Genomic DNA, 26,696 nt, shown 5'->3' with positions numbered 1-26,696 from the left:
AGAGGTAAAGACAGAGAGCGGGGCAGGTTTTTCAATGTGTGATAATAGAGGTAAAGACAGAGAGCGGGGCAGGTTTTTCACTGTGCTTGTCTTTTCAGATTGCTGGTGTCTGTTATTCACACTGATTGAAAGCAGTCAGGAAATGTCACATTGTTTCTGACTGCTGCCGCTCCCACATCAATTCACACACACACACACACACACACACACACACACACACACACACACACACACACACACACACACACACACACACACACACACACACACACACACACACACACACACACACACACACACACACACACACACACACACACACACACACACACACACACCCCTTGTCGTCGTACAGTAATGAGATTCAGATCAGGCCAGTCAGTCTCTCCGCTCGCTCGGTGTATGGATTTCTCCGTAATGATATTCTGAAGCAGATTGAGTTTGCTTTTCTCTAAACCCACTCTTTTTAAACGTATTCGTCAGGGGAGTCAGAATATGCAGCGACACAGTGTAACAGCTGATTTGTCCCTCTGTGATGTCCCCTGTCGGCTCTGCTGTCAGTGATTCACAGCAGGTGCTCAGGGATACAGAGTGTTGTTTCAGACAGTGGACACTGTAAGTTGGAGGAGGGGCTCATTGGAATGGCTGGAATGAAATACATGTAATGGTGATTACCATTCACTACTTCTAGGATGTCTATTTAGGCTACATGTTGAAGTAGACATTGAGGGATATAGGATGTTGATTTAGGGTAGAATATCAGGCATATGTATATTTAGGGTGAACTGAGGGATATAGGATTTTATTTGGTCTTAGCCCCGGTGCCTTTACATGGCACGCCGTAATTTGGGTGATATTAAAAATAAAATATTACGGATTCCTGCGTCTGTCTCCCGAATCTCTTCATACCAACCTGACACATGGTAGAGGCTGAGGGATCTGGAATGTTAATTTAGGTTTCTATGGTGATGGTTTATGGTAGATACTGAGGGATATAGAATGTCTGTTTAGGTTTCGATGCTGATGGTTTATGGTAGATACTGAGGGATATAGGATGTCTGTTTAGGTTTCTATGCTGATGGTTTATGGTAGATACTGAGGGATATAGGATGTCTGTTTAGGTTTCTATGCTGATGGTTTATGGTAGATACTGAGGGATATAGGATGTCTTAGGTTTCTATGCTGATGGTTTATGGTAGATACTGAGGGATATAGGATGTCTGTTTGGGTTTCTATGCTGATGGTTTATGGTAGATACTGAGGGATATAGGATGTCTTAGGTTTCGATGCTGATGGTTTATGGTAGATACTGAGGGATATAGGATGTCTGTTTAGGTTTCTATGCTGATGGTTTATGGTAGATACTGAGGGATATAGGATGTCTGTTTAGGTTTCTATGCTGATGGTTTATGGTAGATACTGAGGGATATAGGATGTCTTAGGTTTCGATGCTGATTTTATGGTAGATACTAGGGATATAGGATGTCTGTTTAGGTTTCTATGCTGATGGTTTATGGTAGATACTGAGGGATATAGGATGTCTGTTTGGGTTTCTATGCTGATGGTTTATGGTAGATACTGAGGGATATAGGATGTCTGTTTAGGTTTCTATGCTGATGGTTTATGGTAGATACTGAGGGATATAGTATGTCTGTTTAGGTTTCTATGCTGATGGTTTATGGTAGATACTGAGGGATATAGGATGTCTGTTTAGGTTTCTATGCTGATGGTTTATGGTAGATACTGAGGGATATAGGATATCTGTTTAGGTTTCGATGCTGATGGTTTATGGTAGATACTGAGGGATATAGGATATCTGTTTAGGTTTCGATGCTGATGGTTTATGGTAGATACTGAGGGATATAGGATGTCTGTTTAGGTTTCGATGCTGATGGTTTATGGTAGATACTGAGGGATATAGGATATCTGTTTAGGTAGGATGTTGTTTCAGGGTAGACGTTGAGGTATATAAGATGTCTGTTTAGGGTAGATGTTGAGGTACAGTATACGGGATGTCTTTTTAGAGTATGGATAGTTTATATTAGTTTAGGGTGGATATGTAAGATGTTGTTCTTAGTAAGGACAGTAAAGCTGCAAACACAATACACAGTTGAATGATGGTTTAGTGAATGAGTTTTGTCGGTGATCAGCGACTGAGCGGAATTGATGCTTTCATACAGTCCATGATCATTCTGCGTTACTTTTGTGATTGGCAGAGAGTTTGTGTGCATCCCAAATTGCACCATATTCCCTATGTAGTGCACTACTTTTGATGAGAGCCTTGTGGGTCCTGGTCAAAAGTAGTGCACTACATAGGGAATAGGGTGCTTTTTGGGATGCACATCTTCTGTTCATTTAGAGTTCATGTTGACATTATGTAACGGACTCAGTAAAGAATCCACTGACATTTCCTCACCAGCCTACTCTAAACCCTCACTGGCAGTACAGCAAAACCCATTGAGCCCCGAGCAGACAAAAATCAGAACAGTTCCTCATCAGATCAGAGCACACAGTTATCAGGCCCGTTTTAGACTCTATCAAACACTGAGTAACAATCTCAGTTATTGGTCTAATGGTTCGGGTTAGAGTTCATTAGGTTTGGGAGGTGTATGTGTGTGTGTGCGTGCCCGCGTGCCAGTCTGTGGTAAAGAGAAGGGAGGGTGGGGGGCAGTAATGTATACTTTTCTCAGCCTATCAGGGTGCACATGTGTGTTGAAAGCTCTCCTGTCACGCTGCTCTGAGCATGAATGGGAGGTTTCCATCACACAGGGCCATGGGGATTTAACACTAAAAGACCAGACATCAAACTCGTTTAGTGATGATGGCTAGATGTGTCCCATCATCAATATCAATGTGTGAATGAATTATGAGCCTGCGTGGGATACAGCGTTGTGAGACGAGTGGCCTTCAGCACCTGATCCCACCTTGAGGGCCGTACACTACCTAGTTATAATGCAGTATGTTTCCAGGAGGGGAATAGACTGCCACTGGCTGCTGCTTCCCTTTGGGAATCTGTTGGGTAGTGTGAGATAGTTAGTTAATAACTGATTTTTAGACCTATTTCTTGTTGTCTATGACCCTCGTTTCATTATCCTAATACACACACTGTAGCACTTTGGGATTGTTTTTAGATGAAAAGTGCATGACAAATGAAGAGCTCTATTCACTCTGTATGGACGAAGCGTTCCAGGATGCGTGATAGAGATGTAAAGGTGATTCCCCATTGAGCCGACATAAGCAGCGTTTAATACAGTCTCTGTTAACGCGAGAGCATTGCCTTCCAATTTCAATCGTGCTGTAACACTTAACTCCAGTGATACAGATTGAATAGAGCCTTAACTGTAGAGAGATGGAGAATGAGAAGGGAGCGGTAGAGAGAGAACCAATCTCCTCATTATTTTATCCTGCAGGATAATTTCCCAGCTGGTAACCCAGAGCGTCTCCAGGACCTGAAGTCTACTGTGGACCTTCTCACCAGCATCACCTTCTTCAGGATGAAGGCATGTATACACTCTGTGTGTGTGTGTGTGTGTGTGTGTGTGTGTGTGTGTGTGTGTGTGTGTGTGTGTGTGTGTGTGTGTGTGTGTGTGTGTGTGTGTGTGTGTGTGTGTGTGTGTGTGTGTGTGTGTGTGTGTGTGTGTGTGTGTGTGTGTGTGTGTGTGTGTGTGTGTGTGTGTTTATTGTAGAAGAAGCATACCTATCAATTAATTAGCATATTGGTACATTTACTGCTTGCCTTTACGGTGATAGTCAATACTGATTATGGTTATAAACAGGCCTCCCACACAACACACACACGCACATGTATATACAGTATATAAATAAATATATATATATATATATATATATATATATATATATATATATATATATATATATATATATATATATATATATATATATATATATATATATATATATATATATATACAGTTGAAGTCAGAAGTTTACATACACTTAGGTTGGAGTCGTTAAAACTTGTTTTTCAACCACTGTGTGTGTGTGTGTGTGTGTGTGTGTGTGTGTGTGTGTGTGTGTGTGTGTGTGTGTGTGTGTGTGTGTGTGTGTGTGCGTGTGCGTGCGTGCGTGCGTGCGTGCGTGCGTGCGTGTGAAGCGGTTTAACCACCCTCTCTCCCAATGCAATCATCGCCCTGTAATCCTCTCCCCCAGTTCCCAACCTGCACACAGATTTATCTAGGTTTAAAAACAGCCCAGTGCTCGCACACACACACACACACACACACACACACACACACACACACACACACACACACACACACACACACACACACACACACACACACACACACACACACACACACACACACACACACACACACACACGAGTTCTGCTGAAAAAACAGACAGTATACAGTAGGTTTCAAAGTATCACGTATAGAGAGGTCTATTTCAATTTTTTAAATATTTATTCCTTATTATTTACCATTCTAAAGGTATAACTTTAAAATGTGTGTTTTGACTTTGTTCCCATCTGTATTACAGGTTCAGGAGCTACAGAGTCCTCCCAGAGCCAGTATGGTGGTGAAGGACTGTGTCAGGGCCTGTCTAGACTCAACATACAAATACATCTTTGACAACTGTCATGAACTCTACAACCAGCTACTAGACCAGGTAAAACAGACATATAGTACCCTATATTAAACCCTACATCACGCCTATATTAAACTCTTTATCACTCCTATATTAAATCCTATATCAGTCTTATATTAAATCCTGTATCACTCCTATATTAAACCCTATATCACCCCTATATTAAACCCTTTATCACTCCTATATTTAATCCTATATCACTCCTATATTATATCCTATATCACCCATATATCACCCCTATATTAAACCCTTTATCCCTCCGACATTAAATCCAATATCACTCCTATATTAAATCCTACATCACTCCTATATCACCCCTATATTAAACCCTTTATCACCCCTATATTAAACCCTTTATCACCCCTATATTAAATCCTATATCACTCCTATGTAAAATCCTATATCAGTCCTATATATGAGTGTACAAAGCATTAGGAACACCTTCTTAGTATTGAGTTGCACCATCCCCTTTTGCCCTCAGAACAGCCTCAATTCGTTGGGGCATGGACTCTACAAGGTGTCGAAAGCGTTCCACAGTGGTGCTGGCCTATGTTGAATCCAATGCTTCCCACAGTTGTGTCAAGTCGGCTGGATGGGTGGTGGACCATTCTTGATACACACGTGAAACTGTTGAGCATGAAAAACCCAGCAGCATTGCAGTTCTTGACACAAACCTCTGCGCCTAGGCACCTACTACCATTCAATGTATTTTTTTAATATTTTATTTACAATGATGGCCTACCCTGGCCAAACCCGGACGACGCTGGACCAATTGTGTGCTGCCCTATGGGACACTCGGATGTGATGCAGCCTGGTTCAAAGGCATTTAAATCTTTTGTCTTGCCCAGTCACCCTCTGAATGGCACACAGACACAATCCATGTCTCAATTGTCTCAAGGCTTAAAAATCCTTCTTTAACCTGTCTCCTCCCCTTCATCTACACTGATCAGAGTTGATTTAACAGGTGGCATCAATAAGGGATCATAGCTTTCACCTGGATTCACCTGGTCAGTCTATGTCATCGAAGGAACAGGTATTCCTAATGTTTTGTACACTCAGTCCTACATTCATTTTATATCGTTCCTATATCGGCCCTCTGTCAGTCCTAAGATGCACTACAGGAGTTAGTGTGTTCTGTCTAACAGAGAGATAAATATAATATAATAATAAAAATAATAATGTCCTTCAGGTCTGTAACAGTCATGTCTATCTGTTCTGTAAAAGGCAAGTTCTGCAACAGTGAGGTAATGTCCTGCTGGTCTATAACAAGGAGTTTATAACTGTTGAATAATAATCTTCCTTTGTAGAAACAGCCTGAGGGGTTTTTAGCAATTACCCAGCAGAGAGATAGATACAGCCACTAATTACAACTCAGTCTAACACACTCACAAACGAGTCACACACTCCATCAACACACACACACACACACACACACACACACACACACACACACACACACACACACACACACACACACACACACACACACACACACACACACACACACACACACACACACACACACACACACACACACACACACACACACACACACACACACACACTTATAGACCAGACACCTGCTCCATCAACACACACACACAGGCACACACACACTCTATCAACACCCACACACACGCACACACACACACACACACACACACACACTTGCAGACAGGACACACTCTTCATCAACACACTAGTCACCACAACATCAACGCACACACATGTTCTCTCCTGGAGCTAACCTCAGGGTGGTGGATGACTATATCATAATATTACAGCCTGCCTTTGTGCCACTGTGGATATTCCCCATAAAAGACGTCCATTGTGTTGTCTTGCCTGCCCTCGTTCTCTCACTGTAAATACCACCGTCCAACCAGAGGCTGATTATGTAATGCTACAAAGCACTCTGCATGGGAGGGAGGGGGGGAATGGAGGTGGGAGAAAGAGACAAAGGGAAGGAGGGAGTGGGGAAGAGAGGGAGAGAAGGCATGGAGGGATCGGGGAGAGGAAGGAGGGAGAACTTAAACATTCCCGTAAAGCCTGGCAGAGATGGAGGGATTTAAAAAGAGAGCAGTGAAGGAAGGAAGGAAGGAAGCAGAGCAGGTCAAGAAAGAGAGAGTATTTTAGGTCCAAATTCTCTCCATTGGAATTCAGTCACTGTGGAGGAAGGAGGTGAGATGCCCAGTACTGCATGTCTCTGTAGATACACTGTAGGCAAATGTATATTCCTGTGTCTTTCACTGCTGATAGGTGGAGAGGTCAGACATATGAATGGCCCTAGTCCACCATGTGGCCCACAGACTATCAATCACACACACACTCATGGATGCATGCACAAGCGCGCACACACACACACACACACACACACACACACACACACACACACACACACACACACACACACACACACACACACACACACACACACACACACACACACACACACACACACACACACACACACACACACACACACACACACACACACACACACACACACACACACACACACACACACACACACACACACACACACACACAGCTCTCTAAAATGATCTGTGTCCATTTCTGCATTTATTCTGCTCTCTATCTCTCTCTCTCTCACACACACTCACTCACTCACTCACTCACTCACTCACACACACACGTACATATATATACACACACACATTATGGCCAATTGATAGCAGTACAGGTCAGGCTGTGTAGTGTGTATTATTAGGGTTTATTAACTGTTGAACTGAAGTGTATGTTCAGCACTGTGAGGACACCACATTAGCATGGATGTGTTTCTCTGTCTGCCTGTCTGTTACAACACACCATGAGTCTCATGTATTGTCATACCACACACACACACACACACAGATAGTCTTATCACATGTGTAACTGATCGGATGTGTTTCTCTTTCTGCTTGTCTGTTACAACACACCATGAGTCTCATGTATAGTCATACTACACACACACACACAGATAGTCTTATCACATGTGTAACTGATCGGATGTGTTTCTCTTTCTGCCTGTCTGTTACAACACACCATGAGTCTCATGTATAGTCATACTACACACACACACACAGATAGTCTTATCACATGTGTAACTGATCGGATGTGTTTCTCTGTCTGCCTGTCTGTTACAACACACCATGAGTCTCATGTATTGTCATACCACACACACACACACACACACACAGATAGTCTTATCACATGTGTAACTGATCGGATGTGTTTCTCTTTCTGCTTGTCTGTTACAACACACCATGAGTCTCATGTATAGTCATACTACACACACACACACAGATAGTCTTATCACATGTGTAACTGATCGGATGTGTTTCTCTGTCTGCCTGTCTGTTACAACACACCATGAGTCTCATGTATAGTCATACTACACACACACACAGATAGTATTATCACATGTGTAACTGATCGGATGTGTTTCTCTGTCTGCCTGTCTGTTACAACACACCATGAGTTTCATGTATAGTCATACTACACACACACACACAGATAGTCTTATCACATGTGTAGCAACAAAAAATATCTAGTTAACAGAAGAAAGGAAGACAAAATAAGGACAAAAGAAGGACAGAAGAAAAAGGAAAAGAAAGAGGACAACAAAGTGAAACAGTCAGCACTTCTATTGCAACTTCGTATTTCGTCGTCCTAACGTAGTCTACACTGCTATCTGCCCAGCAGCTAGCCAGCTAGCATACGTCCACCGTCTACCGAATAGCAGCACTGTAGAAACTATTACACTCAACTGAACGACTTGATTAGTGTAGTGTTAGCTAGCTACATAGTTGTCTTTGCTGGCTTCGTATCCAAGATAATTGTGTAGTTTAGAGCGTGTAGTCTTAGAGTGATTATCTTTAATTTACCTAGGTTAGCTAGCCAGCTATTTGTCGTCCTTAACGTAGGAGACACTGCTAGCTAGCCAACAGCTAGCCAACGTCTACTGAATAGAACTTCCGCACTCAACAACCCGGTCGCATTCCGCTTCGCTCCACAGGTAGTATCACATTTTTCATTTCATTTCATTACAGCACAACGGTTTGATTTGTTTGATCGTAGCTAGCTACATAGCTAGCTACATAGTCGTCTGTGTATCAAAGATAATTGTGTAGTCTAGAGCGATTTTCTAGGTTAGCTAGCCAGCTATTGTCGTTCTTTTAACGCAACATAACGTAATCAACACTGCTAGCTAGCCAGCTAGCCCCCGAATAGCAGCACTGTAGAAACTATTACACTCAACGGAACGACTTGATTAGTGTAGTGTCAACAACGCAGCCACTGCCAGCTAGCCTACAAAGTCAACAACGCAGCCACTGCCAGCTAGCCTACTTCAGCAGTACTGTATCATTTTAATAATTTTAGTCAATAAGATTCTTGCTACGTAAGCTTAACTTTCTGAACATTCGAGACGTGTAGTCCACTTGTCATTCCAATCTCCTTGCATTAGCGTAGCCTCTTCTGTAGCCTGTCAACTATGTGTCTGTCTATCCCTGTTCTCTCCTCTCTGCACAGACCATACAAACGCTCCACACCGCGTGGCCGCTGCCACCCTAATCTGGTGGTCCCAGCGCGCACGACCCACGTGGAGTTCCAGGTCTCCGGTAGCCTCTGGAACTGCCGATCTGCAGCCAACAAGGCAGAGTTCATCTCAGCCTATGCCTCCCTCCAGTCCCTCGACTTCTTGGCACTGACAGAAACATGGATCACCACAGATAACACTGCTACTCCTACTGCTCTCTCTTCGTCCGCCCACGTGTTCTCGCACACCCCGAGAGCTTCTGGTCAGCGGGGTGGTGGCATCGGGATCCTCATCTCTCCCAAGTGGTCATTCTCTCTTTCTCCCCTTACCCATCTGTCTATCGCCTCCTTTGAATTTCATGCTGTCACAGTTACCAGCCCTTTCAAGCTTAACATCCTTATCATTTATCGCCCTCCAGGTCCCCTCGGAGAGTTCATCAATGAGCTTGATGCCTTGATAAGCTCCTTTCCTGAGGACGGCTCACCTCTCACAGTTCTGGGCGACTTTAACCTCCCCAAGTCTACCTTTGACTCATTCCTCTCTGCCTCCTTCTTTCCACTCCTCTCCTCTTTTGACCTCACCCTCTCACCTTCCCCCCCTACTCACAAGGCAGGCAATACGCTCGACCTCATCTTTACTAGATGCTGTTCTTCCACTAACCTCATTGCAACTCCCCTCCAAATCTCCGACCACTACCTTGTATCCTTTTCCCTCTCGCTCTCATCCAACACTTCCCACACTGCCCCTACTCGGATGGTATTGCGCCGTCCCAACCTTCGCTCTCTCTCCCCCGCTACTCTCTCCTCTTCCATCCTATCATCTCTTCCCTCTGCTCAAACCTTCTCCAACCTATCTCCTGATTCTGCCTCCTCAACCCTCCTCTCCTCCCTTTCTGCATCCTTTGACTCTATGTCCCCTATCTTCCAGGCCGGCTCGGTCCTCCCCTCCCGCTCCGTGGCTCGACGACTCATTGCGAGCTCACAGAACAGGGCTCCGGGCAGCCGAGCGGAAATAGAGGAAAACTCGCCTCCCTGCGGACCTGGCATCCTTTCACTCCCTCCTCTCTACATTTTCCTCCTCTGTCTCTGCTGCTAAAGCCACTTTCTACCACTCTAAATTCCAAGCATCTGCCTCTAACCCTAGGAAGATCTTTGCCACCTTCTCCTCCCTCCTGAATCCTCCTCCCCCTCCCCCCCCTCCTCCCTCTCTGCAGATGACTTCGTCAACCATTTTGAAAAGAAGGTCGACGACATCCGATCCTCGTTTGCTAAGTCAAATGACACCGCTGGTTCTGCTCACACTGCCCTACCCTGTGCTCTGACCTCTTTCTCCCTCTCTCTCCAGATGAAATCTCGCGTCTTGTGACGGCCGGCCGCCCAACAACCTGCCCGCTCGACCCTATCCCCTCCTCTCTTCTCCAGACCATTTCCGGAGACCTTCTCCCTTACCTCACCTCGCTCATCAACTTATCCCTGACCGCTGGCTACGTCCCTTCCGTCTTCAAGAGAGCGAGAGTTGCACCCCTTCTGAAAAAACCTACACTCGATCCCTCCGATGTCAACAACTACAGACCAGTATCCCTTCTTTCTTTTCTCTCCAAAACTCTTGAACGTGCCGTCCTTGGTCAGCTCTCCCGCTATCTCTCTCAGAATGACCTTCTTGATCCAAATCAGTCAGGTTTCAAGACTAGTCATTCAACTGAGACTGCTCTTCTCTGTATCACGGAGGCGCTCCGCACCGCTAAAGCTAACTCTCTCTCCTCTGCTCTCATCCTTCTAGACCTATCGGCTGCCTTCGATACTGTGAACCATCAGATCCTCCTCTCCACCCTCTCCGAGTTGGGCATCTCCGGCGCGGCCCACGCTTGGATTGCGTCCTACCTGACAGGTCACTCCTACCAGGTGGCGTGGCGAGAATCTGTCTCCTCACCACGCGCTCTCACCACTGGTGTCCCCCAGGGCTCTGTTCTAGGCCCTCTTCTAATTCTCGCTATACACCAAGTCACTTGGCTCTGTCATAACCTCACATGGTCTCTCCTATCATTGCTATGCAGACGACACACAATTAATCTTCTCCTTTCCCCCTTCTGATGACCAGGTGGCGAATCGCATCTCTGCATGTCTGGAAGACATATCAGTGTGGATGACGGATCACCACCTCAAGCTGAACTTCGGCAAGACGGAGCTGCTCTTCCTCCCGGGGAAGGACTGCCCGTTCCATGATCTCGCCATCACGGTTGACAACTCCATTGTGTCCTCCTCCCAGAGCGCTAAGAACCTTGGCGTGATCCTGGACAACACCCTGTCGTTCTCAACTAACATCAAGGCGGTGGCCCGTTCCTGTAGGTTCCTGCTCTACAACATCCGCAGAGTACGACCCTGCCTCACACAGGAAGCGGCGCAGGTCCTAATCCAGGCACTTGTCATCTCCCGTCTGGATTACTGCAACTCGCTGTTGGCTGGGCTCCCTGCCTGTGCCATTAAACCTCTACAACTCATCCAGAACGCCGCAGCCCGTCTAGTGTTCGACCTTCCCAAGTTCTCTCACGTCACCCCGCTCTCCTCCGCTCTCTCCACTGGCTTCCAGTTGAAGCTCGCATCAGCTACAAGACCATGGTGCTTGCCTACGGAGCTGTGAGGGGAACGGCACCTCAGTACCTCCAGGCTCTGATCAGGCCCTACACCCAAATAAGGGCACTGCGTTCATCCACCTCTGGCCAGCTCGCCTCCCTACAACTGAGGAAGTACAGTTCCCGCTCAGCCCAGTCAAAACTGTTCGCTGCTCTGGCTCCCCAATGGTGGAACAAACTCCCTCACGACGCCAGGACAGCGGAGTCAATCACCACCTTCCGGAGACACCTGAAACCCCACCTCTTTAAGGAATACCTAGGATAGGTATTCTCACCCCCCCCTCCCCCCCTTAAAATATTTAGATGCACTATTGTAAAGTGGCTGTTCCACTGGATGTCATAAGGTGAATGCACCAATTTGTAAGTCGCTCTGGATAAGAGCGTCTGCTAAATGACTTAAATGTAAATGTAAATGTAGCTGATCGGATGCGCTAAGGCCAAATCAAGGGGTTACTGGATAAAATTCCTCTTGGCTCCAGTTTAATTTAATTTATACAGGTAATTCTCACTTAAATATAATCAGTGTAAGGGGCCTCCCGGGTGGCACAGTGGTTAAAGGCGCTGTACTGCAGCGCCAACTGTGCCACCAGAGACCCTGGGTTCGTGCTCTGTCGCAACTTGTCGCGACCGGGTGGTCCGTGGGACGATGCACAATTGGCCTAGTGTCGTCCGGGTTAGAGAGGGTTGTCCGGTAGGGATATCCTTGTCTCATCGCGCACCAGTGACTCCTGTGGTGGGCCGGGCAACCAAGGTTGCCATAGTGCATGGTGTTTCCTCTGACACATTGGTGCGGCTGGCTTGAGGGTTGGATGCGAGCTGTTTTAAGAAGCAGTGCGGATTGGTTGGGTTATGTATCGGAGGATGCACGACTTTCAACCTTCGTCTCTCCCGAGCCCGTACGGGAGTTGTAGCGATGAGACATGAGACTAAATATAATCAGTGATCTAGTCAGAGGATTCCTGGTTAGAATCCCATTTAGCAGGCCTCCTGAATGGTGCAGCGGTCTTAGGCAATGCATTGCATGACTGCAATGCATGACTGGGTGTCCCATTGGGAGGTGCACAATTGGCCCAATGTAGCGGAAGGCTTGGCCGGGGGTGTGCTTTACTTAGCTTATCGTGGATTGGCGGGACATGTTTTGGATGGACGCATGACTCGACCTTCGCCTCTCCCGAGTCCATTGGGGAGTTGCAGCAATGAGACAAGATCGAAAAAACAAACAAATAAATCTTTCTTCGGTGAGCCAGTCAACAAATTGGTTGTTTTTGCTTATTGGATATTAGGGATGTCAGTCCCCATGTCTGTTATTGTCTCCTTTAGGTGTTTGAACTGTTTCCTACTGTGTTGAATCTCTGTCTCTTTATCCAGATGTGTAAACAAACTGTTGGCCTGTGATTAATGAATTTAGTGCTCTACTTTTTGTGATATATAGTGCTCTACTTTTAGTACTAGTACCTCTTTTAGTATTGCACTATATGAGTATCTGGAGTGCCATTTGAACTGGTTTGTTGCTGGTAAAACGGTCATCCCAGTTTGGAATACTGATCATGGTTGGTAAAGTACTGCTAATTCTCCTGGAATCAGTACTGATATTCCCCGTTGGTTACACACTGGTGAAACAAAATCACACCCTCATATGCCCTGTGCAGTGCACCATAGTGTGGCAGGCAGCCCGATACGGCTCTGGTCAAAGTTATGCACTACAGGGGGGGAAGGATTTGATTTGAGATTCGCCCTAGAGGAAGGGATTCTTGTGAATATAGAGTGTATGATTAGCATGATACTATAGTGCTGGTGATTTAGTTACCCCATGTCCCCTAATATCAAATTAGTCAAATAGAGGGATCAGATGTTTGAGAGGGGCTTCAATCTCAAAAAATGTATGTAGACCCATAATCCTTCACAAAGGAGAGAGAGCACACAGAGAAGAGAAACATTGATTTCAAGCTAAATAGTTAATTAATTGATTGAGTTTACATAGCCAGGTATCACGAATAGAATCAGGGGTGTACTGGTCCTTGCCCCTGTCCACTTTAATAGATATGCTTACATTTAAGTGATGTATTAAATAACAATGGTTAGGAAAATACATTTTGGTCTGTGTTAGTCCCATAGCCCAAAGAATGACAGTATGTATCTTTTTAGTATTTTTACACTATCTTTCCATTGAAGAGAGGGGTTACGGAGCCAGTCACGAAACCCAAGGCTTCCTGATTGAAAATAGGAAAAGCACTTTGTGTCGGCTTGTTGTAGGTGCTTGGGAATAATTCAATGAAGTTAATGAAGAAAAGAAAGACCCACACACGGCTCTTGCCAATATCACTTTCTTCAAGGATGTACTGCTGGTGCTAGACACAATAATCATAAAATATATATACAGTGGGGCAAAAAAGTAGTTAGTCAGCCACCAATTGTGCAAGTTCTCCCACTTAAAAAGATGAGAGAGGCCTGTAATTTTCATCATAGGTACACTTCAACTATGACAGACAAAATGAGAAAAAAAATCCAGAAAATCACATTGTAGGATTTTTAATGAATTTATTTGCAAATTATGGTGGAAAGTAAGTATTTGGTCAATAACAAAAGTTTATCTCAATACTTTGTTATATACCCTTTGTTGGCAATGACAGAGGTGAAATGTTTTCTGTAAGTCTTCGCAAGGTTTTCACACACTGTTGCTGGTATTTTGGCCCATTCCTCCATGCAGATCTCCTCTAGAGCAGTGATGTTTGGGGGCTGTTGCTGGGCAACACGGACTTTCAACTCGCTCCAAAGATTTTCTATGGGGTTGAGATCTGGAGACTGGCTAGGCCACTCCAGGACCTTGAAATGCTTCTTATGAAGCCACTCCTTCGTTGCCCGGGCGGTGTGTTTGGGATCATTGTCATGCTGAAAGACCCAGCCACGTTTCATCTTCAATGCCCTTGCTGATGGTAGGCTTTAATACTTTGGTCCCAGCTCTCTGCAGGTCATTCACTAGGTCCCCCCGTGTGGTTCTGGGATTTTTGCTCACCGTTCCTGTGATCATTTTGACCCCACGGGGTGAGATCTTGCGTGGAGCCCCATATCGAGGGAGATTATCAGTGGTCTTGTATGTCTTCCATTTCCTAATAATTGCTCCCACAGTTGATTTCTTCAAACCAAGCTGCTTACCTATTGCAGATTCAGTCTACCCAGCCTGGTGCAGGTCTACAATTTTGTTTCTGGTGTCCTTTGACAGCTCTTTGGTCTTGGCCATAGTGGAGTTTGGAGTGTGACTGTTTGAGGTTGTGGACAGGTATCTTTTATACTGATAACAAGTTCAAACAGGTGCCATTAATACAGGTAACGTGTGGAGTACAGAGGAGCCTCTTAAAGAAGAAGTTACAGGTCTGTGAGAGCCAGATATCTTGCTTGTTTGTAGGTGACCAAATACTTATTTTCCACCATAATTTTCAAATAAATTCATTAAAAATCCTACATTGTGATTTTCTGGATTTTGTCTGTCATAGTTGAAGTGTTCCTATGATGAAAATTACAGGCCTCTCTCATCTTTTTAAGTGGGAGAACTTGCACAATTGGTGGCTGACTAAATACTTTTTTGCCCCACTGTATACAATAAACCATATTTATATTCACTACCCATACATGTTGACATCTGCTGGTGGTTAATCCTCCAACCCAAAGAAGGCAGTATGATCAAAGGCAGATCTTTTAAGAGAAGTTTAGATTAACATGTTGGTGTTTGACCCCAACCCAAAGAAGGCAGTATGATCAAAGGCAGATCTTTTAAGAGAAGTTTAGATTAACATGTTGGTGTTTGACCCCAACCCAAAGAAGGCAGTATGATCAAAGGCAGATCTTTTAAGAGAAGTTTAGATTAACATGTTGGTGTTTGACCCCAACCCAAAGAAGGCAGTATGATCAAAGGCAGATCTTTTAAGAGAAGTTTAGATTAACATGTTGGTGTTTGACCCCAACCCAAAGAAGGCAGTATGATCAAAGGCAGATCTTTTAAGAGAAGTTTAGATTAACATGTTGGTATTTGACCCCAACCCAAAGAAGGCAGTATGATCAAAGGCAGATCTTTTAAGAGAAGTTTAGATTAACATGTTGGTGTTTGACCCCAACCCAAAGAAGGCAGTGTGATCAAAGGCAGATCTTTTAAGAGAAGTTTAGATTAACATGTTGGTGTTTGACCCCAACCCAAAGAAGGCAGTGTGATGAAAGGCAGATCTCAGTAAGGGCAGACCTCAGCTTTAACACACATATCTAACCTTTATTTATACTGTTATACTGTTTTTTATTAGTCATTTAGCAGACACTCTTATCCAGAGTGACTTGTGGTCCTTCTGTAGCTCAGTTGGTAGAGCATGGCGCTTGTAACGCCAGGGTAGTGGGTTCGATCCCCGGGACCACCCATACGTAGAATGTATGCACACATGACTGTAAGTTGCTTTGGATAGAAGCGTCTGCTAAATGGCATATATTATTATTATATTACTTACAGTAATGAGTGCATACATTTTTATATTAGCCCACCATGGGAGTTGAACCCACAACCCTGGTGTTGCAAGCACTATGCTCTACCAATTGAGCTACAAGGGACCCAATGAGGTGATCCTCATTGAGTTTAAATCTATTCTACCAGAGAGACCTGTTCATTTAAATGTGAACTTAAATGAATGGATTATAGCATTGAGTATACATGTTGGCCTCTGGTTGGTTTGTCCCACAGACCAAGGAAAGCCTGTACGGCTAAAGGCAGGTATTCTCAGAGGGCGGTAGGTTAACCCTCAGCTTTACGGTTGATGTACAATATACCTGCTATTTTACCACCTCTAACAATGTGTTGCTTGACATTATGAATATAGATGAGCAGGGAGATGCATTGGTAATACACAACCTTCATCAATGCCCTTCACACAACGGTATATAGTACACAAACACCCATGCACTTTCAGGACCACACACACTGGGAATACTTTGCATAGAGGATCCTGTTTCATTTTGCATAGAGTTCTGTTTCATTATTCATATCTCTACAGTAAGACAGACTACTGCAGCCCTTCTGCACACACACACACACACACACACACACACACACACACACACACACACACACACACACACACACACACACACACACACACACACACACACACACACACACACACACACACACACACACACACACACACACACACACACACACACACACACACACACACACACACCATACAGCAGGGACGACACACAAAGACCCCCTGGAAAGCAGTCAGCTTCAGACCAGGGGAGTGAAATTAAAATATTGGAAGGCTGCATTTCTTGTTACCTTTCATTCCTTCTCTCCTTTAAGTTAAGTCAGTTTATTGATCAACTGTCCAGGGGAGCAATGTCAACTAGCACACACTGCAGCCATCAAGTAGTTGAGTTTGACACATCCTTTCATCCCTATATTCAGTTAATGTCAACGAATACCATAGGTTTTTCCAGTCTGTCACGGACCAAAATGAGTGCTTTCTGAGAATCTACTTTAGGTGTGTTGTTACCCAATGACATCCTGTAATTGGCATGATAGGTGACTGCCTCATCTTATTAGTATTGTCAGTAAAATCCCGCCTTGAAACACCTTTAAAGTTGCTTTTTTTTGTTGATGATACATATGAACATGCTCTAAAGCTCTTGTGTTGTAGATAGACCTGGCTTTGTATGTCCATTGACCGGTTCAATGACAATTGCTGGTCTCGGATGTCTGGCTATGCCCGGATTTAATTATTTTTCATGAGGGAGCCATAAAAATAACTATTAAAGTGCAAGAAAGATTTTTTTTAAATCTCACCTTTCTGGTAAAGAATAATTCATGCTGAGAGCTCAAATACATGGTACAAAATATGATACAAATATGATTATGTTCCTATTCATTACAAATGTGTGAATAGTGCCTAAAATATTGTTTGAATTTCCTAAATCTCTCCCTCCCCTCCTGAAACTCAGAGTTGACTAGCGACTCTACCAACATGTTAAGATCTCAGCTTCCATCTCCTACACAAAATGCCTGTCTGTGATGAACAGAAAGTGCTTTTATTTCACATCTTACAAATAATCTTCAAGTTTTTTGTTGAATTCACTAGTTGCTATCGAAAATCAAACATTATTTGTCACATGCACCGAATACAACAAGTGTAGACCTTACTGGGAAATGCTTACTTTCAAGTCCTTAACCAACAGTGCAGTTCAAGAAGAGTTAAGAAAATATTCACCAAATAAACTAAAGTAAAACATTTTAAAAGTAACACAATAACATAACAATAACAAGGCTATATAAAGGGGGTACCGGTACTGAGTCAGTGTGCAGAAGTAAGTTAGAGGTATGTTAGAGGTAAGTTGTACATCTAGGTGGGGGTGAAGTGACATTGCATAGATAATAAACAGCGAGTGGCCATTTGATTAGTTGTACAGCAGCCTTATGGCTCGGGGGTAGAAGCTATTAAGGAGCCTTTTGGTCATAGACTTGGCGCTCCGATACTGCTTGCCTTGCGGTAGCAGAGAAAACTGTCTAATACTTGGGTAACTGGAGTCTGACAATTTTATGGGCTTTTCTCTGACAACGCCTATTATATAGGTTCTAGATTGCAGGAAGCTTGACCCCAGTGATATACTGGTCCGTACCCACTACCCTCTGTAGTGCCTTACGGTCAGATGCCGAGCAGTTGCCATACCAGGAGGTGATGCAACCGGTCAGGATGCTCTCGATGGTGCAGCTGTAGAACTTTTTGAGGATCTGGGGACCCATGCCAAATCTTTTCAGTTTCCTGAGAGGGAAAAGGTTTTCTCCTGCCCTCTTCACGACTGTCTTGGTGTGTTTGGACCATGATAGATTGTTGGTGATGTGAATACCAAGGAACTTTAAACTCTCGACCCGCTCCACTACAGCCCTGTTGATGTTAATGGAGGCTTGTTCGGGCCAGCCTTTTCCTGTAGTCCACGATCACATCCTTTGTCTTGCTCACATCCTTTGTCTTGCTCACATTGAAGCAGAGGTTGTTGTCCTGGCACCACACTGACAGTTCTCTGACCTCCTCCCTATAGGCTGTCTCATCGTTGTCGGTGATCAGGCCTACCACTGTTGTGAAGTCAGCAAACTTAATGATGATGTTGGAGTCATGTTTGGCCACGCAGTCGTGGGTGAACAGGGAGTACAGGAGGAGACTCAGTACACCCCAGTGTTGAGGATCAGCATGGCAGACATGTTGTTGCCTACCCTTGCCACCTGGGGGTGTCCTGTCAGGAAGTCCAGGATCCAGTTGCAGAGGGAGATGTTTAGTTCCAGGGTCCTTAGGTTAGTGATGAGCTTTGTGGGCAATATGGTTCTGAACGCAGAGCTGTAGTCAATTAACAGTATTCTCAAATAGGTGTTCCTTTTGGTTGGGATACGTACGTACGGTCACTGTGGGGACGACATCGTCAATGCACTTCTTGATGAAGCCTATGACTGAGGTGGTATACACCTCAATGCCATTGGAGGAATCCTAGGAAATACTCCAGTCTGTGCTTTGCAAAACAGTCCTGTAGCGTAGCGTCTGTGTCATCTAACCACTTCCGTATTGAGAGAGTCACTGGTACTTCCTGTATTAGTTTTTGCTTGTAAGAAGGAATCAGGGGGATAGAATTATGGTCATATTTGCCAAATGGAGGGCGGGGGAGAGCTTTGTATGTATCACTGTGTGAGGAGTATAGGTGGTCTAGAGTTTTTTTCCCTCTGGTTGCACATGTGACATGCTGGTAAAACTGATTTAAGTTTGTCTGCATTAAAGTCCCCGGCCACTAGGAGCGCCGCTTCTGGGTGAGCATTTTCTTGTTTGCATATGGCCTTATAGAGTTGGTTGAGTGCGGTCTTAGTGCCAGCATCGGTCTGTGGTGGTAAATAGACGGCTATGAATAATATAGATGAGAACTCTCTAGGGAGATAGTGTGGTCTACAGCTTATCATAAGGTACTCTGCCTCAGGTGACCAATACCTCGACACTTCTTTAATATTAGACATTGCGCACCAGCTGTTAATGACAAAAATGCACACACCCCTACCCCTCATCTTACCAGACGTAGCTTCTCTGTTCTGCCGGTCCATTGAACATTCCTCCAACTCTATATTATCCGTGTCGTCGTTCAGCCACGACTCGGGGGAAACATAAGATATTACAGTTTTTAATATGCCGTTGGTAGAATAATCACAATCGTAGATCATCAATTATATTATCCAATGATTGTAAGTTAGCAAGTAGAATTGATGGCAGTGGGAGTTTACTCGCTCGCCTACAGGTTCTCAAAATGCAGCCCGATCTGCATCCTTTTCCTCCGTCTTTTCTTCACGCAAATGACCGGGAGCTGGGCCTGTTCCCGGGAGAATCAGTATTTCTTTCTCGTCGGACTCGTTAAAAGACTCGTTAAAGGAAAAGCTTCTTCCAGTTCGTGGTGAGTAATCCCAGTTCTGATGTCCATAAGTTATTTTTGGTCATTAGAGATGGTAGCAGCAACATTATGTACAAAATAAGTTTTAAAATAAGTTAAAAACAACGCAAAAAAACGAACAAATGGCACAATTGATTACAGGCATGTAAAACATCAGCCATCCTCTTCGGCGCCATCTTAAAGTTCTTAGCTTTCCAGCACTATATGACGTGTTCTTCCGGCGGAAATTGACTGTTAGTCCGAGCAGCGAATAAAAGTGGAAGCAGGACTTCCCGTTTAACCAGGCAAGTCAGTTAAGAACAAACTCTTACTTAACAATGACAGCCTACCCCAGCCAAACCCTCCCCTAGCCCGGATGACGCTGGGACAATTGTGCACCGCCCTATGGGACTCCCGATCAGTTGTGATACTGCCCGGGATCAAACCAGGGTCTGTAGTGAGCCCCGAGTCTCATCCGAAACCCCAGAATCTATTGAGGCAAACTCAATTTAAGCTGGGAAACATGGCTATGAGCCAAAACTGTCCCAAATTGGCATAACAGAGGCTGATTTATTAGCACACTACCTTGATAAAACAATGAACTAATAACGAAAGTCCCCAAAATCGGGGAGTTTACGCTTAACTGGTTTTAATCGAGCTCTCCTCCTAGTCATTACACACACACAGTATATAAATATGCAGTGTGTATAAACAGTGTAGCTAAAATATAATGTACAGTAGTAGAAATATTAGAATGAGCTACGTCTAGAATACATAAAAGCAAGCAACTACACACACACACACACACACACACACACACACACACACACACACACACACACACACACACACACACACACACACACACACACACACACACACACACACACACACACACACACACACACACACACACACACGCCACACGCTAGACTGCAGGTTGTTGAATAATTGAAGCCATATTATTTCAGAGCTGCCAGGGACAGGCTTCCTTTTAACACACCCTATTCTATTAATCAAAACTACATTTCATGTTGTCCAGAGATACGCTCGGGTGTGTTTGTGCTTGAGCGTGCAATACAAACACACACTCTGAGCAGTGGGTTATCTATCTGTAAAGTCATTAAGATAAGAGAGGAAATGTGTTGGTGTGAACAGAATGTCCAGACAGTTGAGTCTGATTCTAACCATATCTCCCATCGAAAGAGAACATTTATCAGCTCCAATACTACAGCAGTACTGTTACAGGGAGCTAAAACTCTGCTGTACTCCTTCCTGTACGAGAACTATCACTACTCCATCACTATACCAGGACTGGTCTACAGACAACTATCAACTCATATACTGTACCAGGACTAGTCTACAGACAACTATCAACTCATATACTGTACCAGGACTGGTCTACAGACAACTACCAACTCATATACTGTACCAGGACTAGTCTACGGACAACTATCAACTCATATACTGTACCAGGACTGGTCTACAGACAACTATCATATCATATTCTGTACCAGGACTGGTCTACAGACAACTATCAACTCATATACTGTACCAGGACTGGTCTACAGACAAATATCAGATCATATACCAGTACTGGTCTGCAGATTAGATTATATACCAGCACTAGTCTACAGACTATTAGATCTTATACCTGCACTGGTCTACAGACTATTGTAAACTGGTGGTTCAAGCCCTGAATGCTGATTGCCTGAAAGCTGTTCCTAGGCCGTCATTGAAAATAAAAATGTGTTCTTAACTGACTTGCCTAGTTAAAAAAAGGTCAAATAAAAAATGTAATAAATATCAGACCATATACCATGGGTATGACAAAACATTGTTGTAATTACGTTGGTAACCCGTTTATAAAGCAATAAGACACCTCTGGGTTTGTGGTATATGGCCAATATACCACACCCCCCCGGGCCACACCCCCCCCGGACCTTATTGTTTAATTAGATCATATACCAGCACTGGTCTAAAGACAATCAGATCTGTAAAGCAGCACTAGTCTACAGACAGCTAAAACTCTCCTACTGCTCTTTCCATGCGGTTCTGTTCTATTATCTCTATCTATGTTGAACAGATGGTGCTCTGAATAACAAGTGATTAAGCAGAAACAGGCAGTTCAGTTCAATCAGAGTTTTAGAAGACGGCATCAGTGGAAGAAGGGCAGGGCTGCTCTAGAAAAGGTGTTTCTCTGCAGCCAAACACACACACACAGGCACACAATCAATCTATCAAATGGATTTATAAAGCCCTTTTTACAACAGCAGTTGTCACAAAGTGCTTTTACAGAAACCCAGCCTAAAATCTCAGGGAGCAAGCAATGCGGATGTAGAGGCACGGTGGCTAGGAAAAACTGTCTAGAAAGGCAGGAACCTAGGTAGAAACCTAGAGAGGAACCAGGCTCTGCGGGTGGGGGGGGGCAGTCCCCTTCTGGCTGTGCTGGGTGGAGATTATAAAGGTACATGGACATTAAGGCCAAATCGTTTTTCAAGATATTCAAACATTTATAGATGACCAGCAGGGTCAAATCAGATTCACAGTGGTTATCAAAGGTGCAACAGGTCAGCACATCAGGAGAAAATGTCCATTAGCTTTTCATAGCTGAGTATTCAGAGGTAGAGAGAGAAAGAGGTAGAGAGAGATAGCGAGAGAGAGAGTGAGTGTGTGAGAGAGAGTTAGTGTGTGAGAGAGAGGTAGAGAGAGTGAGTGTGTGTGAGAGAGAGAGAGAGAGAGAGAGAGAGAGAGAGAGAGAGAGAGAGAGAGAGAGAGAGAGAGAGAGAGAGAGAGAGAGAGAGAGAGAGAGAGAGAGAGAGAGAGAGAGAGAGAGACAGAGAGAGAGAGAGAGAGAGAGAGAGAGAGAGAGAGAGAGAGAGAGAGAGAGAGAGAGAGAGAGAGAGAGAGAGAGAGAGAGAGAGAGAGAGAGACAGTGGCATGAGTGGCATGACCCAAGTGGCATGACACGAATTCTATCTAAATGATAAACAAATCACATTTGCATAGTAAGAGTTTACTTTAATTGAAAAATCCTATTTTAATAGTTCTTGTTGGATTGTGAGTGTTTGTCTCATTTTGAATGTAAAGAAAGAAAATAAAAGTGATGAAGTCTTTTTACGTTGCATTTTGGAATTTACAAGGATTGAAGTCCTCTGCTTTTGGACTAGCAGAAACCCAGACTTCCTGAAAGAAAATGATGATATTGATATTGTAGTACTACAGGAAACATGGTGCAGAGGTGATGTTTCCACTGGCTGTCCACTAGGTTATAGGGAGATAATCCTACCATCCACTGGCTGTCCACTAGGTTATAGGGAGATAATCGTACCATCCACTGGCTGTCCACTAGGTTATAGGGAGATAATCGTACCATCCACTGGCTGTCCACTAGGTTATAGGGAGATAATCATACCATCCACTAAATGAAAAGGAATCAAACAGGGCAGAGACTCAGGGGGAATGCTAATATGGTATAAATCTGAACTAATTCATTCAATCGAATTGATCAAAACAGGAGAATTCTTTACATGGTTAAAAATCAACAAGGAGGCTGTCTTGACAGATGAAAACGTCTTCCTCTGTGCCACATACATTCCCCCTCAGAGTTACCCTACTTCAATGAAGAGAGTTTCTCCATTCTAGAGAGTGAAATTAGTCACTTTCAAGCCCAAGGCAACATACTGGTCTGTGGAGACCTGAATGCTAGAACAGCAGAAGAACAAGACACTATTAACAATCATGGGGATAAACACCTACCAGGAAGCAACCTTTCTCTCCCCACATACCCCCCAGAAACAACTATTGCAAAGTGAAAAACAAAAACGGAGTCCAGCTCGTGAAGCTCTGTGGAACACTGGGTCTGTACATAGTCAATGGTAGGCTGAGAGGGGACTCTTTTAGTAGTTACACCTACAGCTCTGTGGAACACTGGGTCTGTACATAGTCAATGGTAGGCTGAGAGGGGACTCTTTTGGTAGGTACACCTACAGCTCATCCCTTGGCAGCAGCACTGTAGACTACTTCCTCACCGACCTAAATCCAGAGTCTCTCAGAGCCTTTACAGTCAGCCCACTAACACATAAAATCACAGTGTATCTGAGAAAAGCAGAACCCAACCATGAAGCATCACGGCCCAATAAATTGCATGGTACAAAACAGGTCTATAGATGGAGTGCAAACAGTACAAACATCTACCAAAAAGCAATTAGCAGCCAAAAAATACAATCTCTCCTGGACAACTTTTTAGCCTTAACATTCTCCTACAGCAATGAAGGTGTAAATTTGGCTGTTTGGAACATAAACTTTATATTTGACAAATTAGCCTACTTGGCTAATTTAAAGAAGCATAAGAGCAAACCAGAAATAACAGATAATGAAAAATGTTTTGATAATGATTGCAAAAATCTAAGAAATTCAATGAGAAATACAGTGGGGCAAAAAAGTATTTAGTCAGCCAATAATTGTGCAAGTTCTCCCACTTCAAAAGATGGGAAAGGCCTGTAATTTTCATCATAGGTACACTTCAACTATGACAGACAAAATGAGAGAAAAAAATCCAGAAAATCACATTGTAGGATTTTCAATAAATTTATTTGCAAATTATGGTGGAAAATAAGTATTTGGTCACCGACAAACAAGCAAGATTTCTGGCTCTCACAGACCTGTAACTTCAGGGTCAAAATGATCACAAGAACGGTGAGCAAAAATCCCAGAACCACACGGGAGGACCTAGTGAATGACCTGCAGAGAGCTGGGACCAAAGTAACAAAGCCTAAAATCAGTAACACACTACGCCGCCAGGGACTCAAATCCTGCAGTGCCAGACGTGTCCCCCTGCTTAAGCCAGTACATGTCCAGGCCAGTCTGAAGTTTGCTAGAGAGCATTTGGATGATCCAGAAGAGGATTGGGAGAATGTCATATGGTCAGATGAAACCAAAAGAGAACTTTTTGGTAAAAACGCAACTCGTTGGAGGACAAAGAATGCTGATTTGCATCCAAAGAACACCATACCTACTGTGAAGCATGGGGGTGGAAACACCATGCTTTGGGGCTGTTTTTCTGCAAAGGGACCAGGACGACTGATCCGTGTAAAGGAAAGAATGAATGGGGCCGTGTATCGGGAGATTTTAAGTGAAAACCTCCTTCCATCAAAAATTGCATTGAAGATGAAACGTGGCTGGGTCTTTCAGCATGACAATGATCCCAAACACACCACCCAGGCAACAAAGGAGTGGCTTCATAAGAAGCATTTCAAGGTCCTGGAGTGGCCTAGCCAGTCTCCAGATCTCAACACCATAGAAAATCTTTGGAGGGAGTTGAACGTCCGTGTTGCCCAGCAACAGCCCCAAAACATCACTGCTTTAGAGGAGATCTGCATGGAGGAATGGGCCAAAATACCAGCGACAGTGTGTGAAAACCTTGTGAAGACTTACAGAAAACATTTCACATCTGTCATTGCCAACAAAGGGTATATAACAAAGTATTGAGATACACTTTTGTTATTGACCAAATTTTCCACCATAATTTGCAAATAAATTCATAAAAAATCCTACAATGTGATTTTCTGGATTTATTTTCTCATTTTGTCTGTCATAGTTGAAGTGTACCTATGATGAAAATTATAGGCCTCTCTCATCTTTTTAAGTGGGAGAACTTGCACAATTGGTGGCTGACTAAATTATTTTTTCCCCCACTGTATATCTAATCAAAAACACAGAGAACCAGACAACAAAAATATACGCCTTCAATATGGGGAAACACTGAAGCAATACAAACACACCCTAAGAACAAAAAAGGAACAGCACATTAGAAATCAGCTGAATGGAATTGAGGAATCCATAGAATCAAACCACTTCTGGGAGAATTGGAATAAATTAAACAAACCTCATCATGAGGAATTGGCTATCCAAAATGGGGATATGTGGAGAAATCACTTTGCAAACCTCTACAGCAATATAACAAAGAGCCCAGAACAAAAAGATATACAAGAAAAATGACAAATCCTTGAATCAGCAGTCAAAGACTATCAGAATCCTGTGGATACCCCAATTACAGAATAAGAATTATTGGAAAAACTATGCACTCTCCAACCCAAAAAGGCCTGTGGTGCTGATGGCATTTTAAATGAAATGAGCAAATATACAGACCACAAATTCAAATTGTCTGTACTCAAACTCTTCAACATTATCCTCACTGCAGGTATTTCCCCCGATATTTGGAACCAGGGATTGATCACACCAATCTATAAAAATGGAGACAAATTTGACCCAAATAATCACAGAGGAATTTGCGTTAACAGCAACTTGGGGAGAAGTCTCTGCAGCATTATAAATAGCAGACTACATCATTTCCTTGATGAACATAACGTCCTGAGCAGAAGCCAGATTGGATTTCTAAAAAATGATTGTACAACAGACCACATTTACACCCTCCACACTCTAATTGATAAACAAGTAAACCAAAACAAAGGAAAAATCTACTTGTGT

General features: G+C 43.7%; 1 protein-coding gene across 2 annotated transcripts in view; it reads left to right on the top strand.

Moving 5' to 3' along the window:
• The window catches only part of LOC124033552 (protein unc-13 homolog C), a 265,043-nt gene that overhangs the window by 98,139 nt on the left and 140,208 nt on the right, over positions 1 to 26,696 (top strand). For both annotated transcript variants that reach the window (XM_046345590.1, XM_046345588.1), the window contains exons 16-17: positions 3,411 to 3,500; positions 4,504 to 4,632. In XM_046345590.1, the coding sequence (XP_046201546.1) occupies positions 3,411 to 3,500; positions 4,504 to 4,632 (219 nt within the window). The remainder of the gene's footprint in view (positions 1 to 3,410; positions 3,501 to 4,503; positions 4,633 to 26,696) is intronic.

This window comes from Oncorhynchus gorbuscha, linkage group LG04 (genome assembly GCF_021184085.1).
Source record: "Oncorhynchus gorbuscha isolate QuinsamMale2020 ecotype Even-year linkage group LG04, OgorEven_v1.0, whole genome shotgun sequence".
NCBI classification, from domain to species: Eukaryota; Metazoa; Chordata; class Actinopteri; order Salmoniformes; family Salmonidae; genus Oncorhynchus; species Oncorhynchus gorbuscha.
Note: the sequence above shows the minus strand (reverse complement) of the source record. Positions and strands in the feature narration are given on the sequence as shown.